At 32.4% G+C, this 6,402-nt stretch overlaps 1 protein-coding gene across 1 annotated transcript; it reads right to left on the bottom strand.

Moving 5' to 3' along the window:
- Positions 1 to 2,356: 2,356 nt before the first annotated feature.
- Positions 2,357 to 6,109, bottom strand: LOC114187308 (linamarin synthase 1-like). The gene is made up of 2 exons (XM_028075525.1): positions 5,578 to 6,109; positions 2,357 to 3,499 (listed from the first exon to the last, which is right to left on the bottom strand). The coding sequence occupies exons 1-2, from the start codon at positions 6,083 to 6,085 to the stop codon at positions 2,559 to 2,561; spliced, it is 1,449 nt and encodes a 482-aa protein (XP_027931326.1). The 5' UTR covers positions 6,086 to 6,109; the 3' UTR covers positions 2,357 to 2,558.
- Between the last annotated feature and the right edge of the window lie 293 nt (positions 6,110 to 6,402).

Raw genomic sequence — 6,402 nt, 5'->3', positions numbered from 1 at the left:
GAGTTTTAAGGTTGCATGTTGTAAGTTATTTCGAGTGTAGTGACTAAACCAATCTACATTGTTGAACACATATCGCTTAGCATAAAGGCAAAGTTTCTAGTAGCTATAGGTGTTGGAGTCATCAAATATGTCATGTCTAAGTGGTGGTTGTCATAGGGCGTGAGGAAAACGTAGTTTTCTTCCTATCACATCGGTGAATTTTCGAGGACAAAAATTTTTGTTATTGGGGAGAATGTAAGGCCCACTTTATTTTCTGCCTTTAATTAAAAGGGGTGCCCCAAATCAGTTGGGCCTAGGGTTGGCCCAAAGGGGATCCAAGAACCCTAAATTGCCCTAACCATAACAACTATGTTCATCTTCGTAAAAACAGAACTCTTACTTCCTCTTTGAGCAGCTGCGAAGCTCTGCTAGGGTTCAGCCACTGTTTCTCATCAAGTGAGCCCATACCAGTTTTCTACTCTTCCCCTCGAAGCTATTTCTTGAGCTACTGTTCATCACGGTTCGGGTGTCGAAGTCCTCTACTAACCCCTTTCCAGGTAAGGGAGGCTAGGGTTTATGTTTTTAAAGTTATTTTGCCGATTTTTGGTCTGTTGTATGGTTGTGATGCTTGAATGAGGTTGTTGGTCGAATAAAAATGTATGGTGTGCAAGTATGTTTGATTGATGTGGCGTTACTCTTTTTCTACACTGCACACTTTTCGTAAAGTTATGATTTCTACTACGTTAACCGTTGGATCGAACTGATATTTTAACAGCTGATCCTTAACACATAGGTTTTGACTTTGACCGGTCGGATCTTTAATCGAAGCTCTTTAGTGAGAGCAGTTTTTATCGCAAGGTCACTGAATTTGTGTTGTTGACAGCACTGCACACTTTTCGTAAAATGAAAGTTATTAGTTCGTTAACCGTTGGATCGAGCTGATATTTTAACAGCTGATCCTTAACACATAGCTTTTGACTGTGACCAGTCCGATCTTTAATCAGAGCTCTGTAGTGAGAGCAGTTTTTATCGCAAGATCGCTGTAGTTTGGTTGTTTCTCTGATCTTGAATTGTTATTATTGGCTTGAATCTAATTGTTATATTAAAAGCATGTGATAAATGATTATGCATGAGTGATGTGGTTCATGGATTGTGGATGATGGGTTTGGGATAAATCTTGGCATGCGATTTCAATGAAATGGATTGTTATATATGTGGTCATGAATTCGGTATGAACAATAATGTTACATTGATGGCATGATATTGGTATGAGGTGAAGTTCTATATCCCCGAATTGGGAAGAATGTGATGGTATGAAATCAACATGGAATATGAATTAGGATGGGTTACAAAGGATGACGTGAGGTGTTAAATGCATGATCAATATTATTTGTTTGTTTGGAATGTGATTGGTATGTTGCAAGTACGTAAATCCACGACTCTCTAGGTGAGACTTCCTGGTGGTGCTTCAGTGGTCGGGACGTAATTCCATGGCCCCTATTAGTGGGAGTCCATGGTGGTGCCCCATCTATATGATCTGGTAAGGATTCAAGGTAAGGTTGCATCCTGACACTCCAAGGAGTCAGTTAGTCTCACTTAGAGCGGACTGACTCATGTGGTGAGAGTAGCAAGAGGCCTGAAACTCATTAAGGGCTAACCTTGTGTGTGAGGGAATTGATTCATTGTAACACTTGTAACACATAGCTCGGGGGTGAGCAGAGGCATCCACCACAAGTGTAAGCATCCGCTGAATCCGACTTGATTATGTGTAATCCGGATGAGTCGAGTCTAAGTCTAGTGTATTACTTAAGAAGTCATAACATGATTGGTTGATGAATACTGTTTTGGATTGTGTAATAGCATGTGACTGCTTGATAAACTGTTTCTACCCTAGCTTACCCTGTTTGCTTGTTTGGTTGTCTTGTATGTGGTCCTTCTCCTTTTGCGATGATCATCAATTCATTGATGTGAGCAGATGCGAGAGGCACTCGAGGTCAACAGGGAAGAGATGATTCCGCTGCATAGTCTACCTGGGATAGACTTCATGTTTTATTTAGGCTTTTCTTTAGGGCTATGGCCCATGTACACTTTACTCTTTAGTATTCTATTAACTTTCGTTAAGTCCTTGGATTCTTGGTTGTATCTGGCATCCTGGTGTGTCTTAGTTCCTCCTAGCATTTTTGGATATTGTAAGGAGTAACGTTTATACTCCAGGACTGTCTCTAAATTTCTATCTGTGTGGCATTTCATTTAAATTAAAGTTATTATTTAAATGGAGTATTACACACAAAAGTGATTATTTTAGTTAACTATAAAAATTAACAAATTGGATGAATACAAGAAAATAATAAAATATTCCAAATACAGAATACCATTATTTTTCCAATGAAACACTCACATTATTGAAAGTACATAATCACACAATAATATAAATAGCAGAAACCATCATCAAATACATCCATACAAATCCTTATTCATGAATATTATTTGTAATATATTCAATATTATTGTTTTCCATCAAATCACACAGATTCCTTTGAAACATTGTCCAATGACCTACTATCACCATATTGAAACACTCAAATAGCATCATGGTGATGAACTTCCTTCAGTAACCGGTAGAAATCATTATAAGATGATCCTCCCAAAGCAGTGGCTTGTACTGCTTTCTTTTTCCACTCTACACACTTTTGCCTCATCTTCTTCCCCTTTTCTCCCATTATCATTTCTTTCACAAGTGCTGTGACCTCCTCTCTTTTCACGTCATCTTTAACATCCATTCCTATTCCCCAATTTGTGCATATGTATCTGCAATTTGTTTGTTGTTCAGCAAAGAATGGCCAACCAATCATAGGCACACCCCCACATATACCTTCAACTGTAGAATTCCAGCCACAATGAGTTAGAAAAACCCCAACTGATGGATGAGAAAGCACTTCATCTTGTGGGCACCAACTTGTTATGTATCCTCTACCTTTCACCTCATCTAAGAAATCTTGTGGCAAAGATGTACACTCACCCATTACAAGATCTGGTCTTTTGATCCATAAAAATGGTAGATTACTATTTGCTAGTCCCCAAGCAAATTCTTTCAGGTGATCCTCTGACATTACAGTAATACTTCCATAATTCACATAAATCACTGATGAAGGTTGCCATTGATCCAACCATTTGATACATCCTAAGTCGTTTTTCCACAGATTTGACCCACTGGTCTTGAAACCATTATCTTTATCAGGAAAATGCCTTCCTAACAACTGAAGTGGACCAATGTTGTATATGTTTGGGTTAATGGCCATTAGAGCATTAAGAACTTCGTCTTCCAATTCTTGGAATGTGTTAATTATGATTGAAGATGACCTCATACATGTTTTTGCCTCTAATCCAAAGCAAATAAAATTTGTTTCATCAAGAGTTGTGGTTCTCACGAAACTTGGAAGGTCTCTTATTCTCATATTTTTCATTCCAGATATCCAATCTAGATTTTTGTCCAAAGACCCATCCGTGGTGAAACTTTCGTCTGAAACATTGGAAAGAGAATTATCACATTAAAGAACTCAAACATTTTAACTCTTTACAATTCAGGTTTTCGATATCTAATAATTCAGTACGAGGTCATCATTTTGTATAGGTTGAAAGTGACCTACTTCTAATGATTACATATCTTAAAAGAGATCTTTAAAAAAATGATATACAATGCATATTAAAAGATAAAAATATATTCATTGATTAGGGTTATATTTAAACCTTTCTGGAAAAGCATCTAAAAAAGTAAAATGAAATACAATTTTATAAATGTTACAAATTAACGTATTCTTGAGATAAAAATAAAAATGTAAAAAAAGATATGCAAGGCAAATTTTACAAATTAATTATGCATAAAATATTTTTTATAATTATTTTCTCGTCTACAGGTGTCTATCATCCAAAACCAATGTATGGACTAAATCATGTATAAAATTCATTACCACGCTAGATGTTTTTTAACTTCAATATATTTTTGTTACTTGAACGTGATTCAATTTTATTTTATTGTTTTCTATCATTATTTAAGAAGGACAAAGTGTGCCTTTCAACATGTCATGGTATGACATTCCAAATATATCACTGTCATTAAACACAATACGACCAATTTGGAAACTTCTAAAAATGCATAAAAAATAATGTGTTTCTTTCTGTTTCACTGGAACACAAAAAATACTAAGACAAAGTGCATAAAGAGATCATGTCTTAAAGCACAATATAAATAAAAGGTAAAGTGTCTCGTACTTCAAACATACTATAGATCTCGTTGGATAAGTAGGTTAATTAAGTATTTAAAAATATCTTAACTTTTCTTTATACAGTTGCTATAATATATATATATATATATATATATATATATATATATATATAATATTACTCGTTGTATAGTATCAGTGTAGAATGATGTTTTTTATTTATTATAATAGAAATAATAAATAATTTAAAATACTATTAAAATAAACTTATTTTTATTCCTTTTTTACATATTCCAGGTAATTTATTTTTCAATTTTATTTTATTCTCACTCAACCAAAAAAACTGACTTTAAAAACTGTTATATATGTAAGGAGAAAAAAAATGTGCTTGTTAATATTTAATTTTCGAACTTATACCAACATGTCCAGTGGGTATGTGTTGCTTTTTACAAATACAATCCAAATTTTTGTTAAATTCAAATAACTGAACTGAAATTAAATCTGAAATTCATATTTATAAAAATTGAGTAAATCTAAATAGTTGAATTGAATTTAAATTCAAATCTATATATTTAATAAGAAAATAATTTTAGATTGTTATAAATTAGTTTGATTCCAATTTTATTGTTTAAATAAAAATTAAATTTATTTATATTTTTTTAAGTTTTAATCCATAATTTATTAGAATCTTGCACAACTTATAAAATATAAAATTAATTACTTAGTCGAAAAACATTAAATTTTGATATTAAGTACGTCTGTATTTTAGAGTAAGTTATATCACTAAAAATATATATCAGTTAACAACTAGATAAAAAATAATTAGTTAGTATAGTAATTATTTAGACAAATTCATAAACTAAAATTTATTGGTATCTAAAATAGTTTATATTATGAATAAAAAATTAATTAGGTTTATGATAATCTTAATTACCTCTGTTTTTGGTTATCAAAAAATTACTCTTTAAAATATTTTGTAAATTACATTAGAGACTAGTTTATTAGATTCTTATTAATGTAATCACTAAATATACTTGAAAATCCTTTAAAAAAAATTAATCAATTAATATGAATAAATAATAAATGAATAACCAAATACACCATGGTTAAATATTGCAAGAAGAAAAAGTAATTATTAAAACCAAAATACAAAATTTATAATTTTTGAAAGAATTAGAAACATATCTAGTGGTGAATATTACAAGAACAAAAAGTATTATTAATAACAAAATACAAAAATTATAATGTTTTTGTTTAGAATTAATGTTCATATCTTTTCTTGTATATATTCTAAATCTAGGGTGCAATTCACTATGTAGTGATAGAATGATTTGATAGTTTGTTAGTTAAGAGACGAAAGAAAGAGAGAAAGAATCACCTTGGAAGGGAATAATGCCCCTCCTGACAACTTCATCAAACTGCAAGTATCCAATCAAACCACAAGCTGAGGCAGTCCAAAACTGTTGCTCAGCAACATTCAATTCCCTTGCCACCTTCCCAACAAACCCCATTAGTCCATCATACATAATAGAGGTAACCAAGGGAACTTCATCTGAACTATTAAGCTTCTTCACAAGTTCTTTCAGAGGCTCAAAACAATGTTTACTTGTTGCATCACACAGTGCTGCAATGCTTTGTGTTGCATCTTTCTCAGATGGGGGCAACCCATCGGGTATGGTCTCAAATTGAAAACCAGGTTGTCCCTTAACAAAATCTTCTCCCAGAGACTTAACCAAACGCTTGTGGTTGAACTCCGTGTTCACAAAGGTTATTTGAAAACCAGAGCAAAGAAGAAGTTTGCTTAGTTGCATGAAAGGAATCACGTGGCCCTGTGCTGGGAATGGCACGCACACCACATGACACTTTTCAGAACGTGAAATGCTCATTTTTCTTCTCTTTTCGAAGATGAGACTTGGCTATGCTGATCACTCCTTGAAGCTTCCTTATTTATAAGGGAGGGAAATGAATGAATTGAATCCAATTATTGAAGATTTAAATTAAACTTTAGAATTGATTTAAGTAACTTGTTTAAAGGTTAAAATGAATTAAAATAAATTGTAGCACAGTTTTAATAAATTAAATTCAACCATTTTAAATTGTTTCAATTATATAATTATTATGATTATTATTTATACCTATCTTATTTTGAAATACATTTTTCAATATCTAGGTTTTATTGAATTTATTTTAAACATTTATCTAA

This window comes from Vigna unguiculata, chromosome 6 (assembly GCF_004118075.2).
Source record: "Vigna unguiculata cultivar IT97K-499-35 chromosome 6, ASM411807v1, whole genome shotgun sequence".
Lineage (NCBI taxonomy): Eukaryota > Viridiplantae > Streptophyta > Magnoliopsida > Fabales > Fabaceae > Vigna > Vigna unguiculata.
This window is presented reverse-complemented; position numbering and strand designations above follow the sequence as displayed.

Excerpts from the sequence above, each read along its gene's own strand:
- LOC114187308 (XM_028075525.1), bottom strand. The coding sequence starts at position 6,085 with ATGAGCATTTCACGTTCTGAAAAGTGTCATGTGGTGTGCGTGCCATTC. Across the intron at positions 3,500-5,577 it reads GGGCATTATTCCCTTCCAAG|ACGAAAGTTTCACCACGGAT; the intron begins GTGATTCTTTCT and ends CCAATGTTTCAG.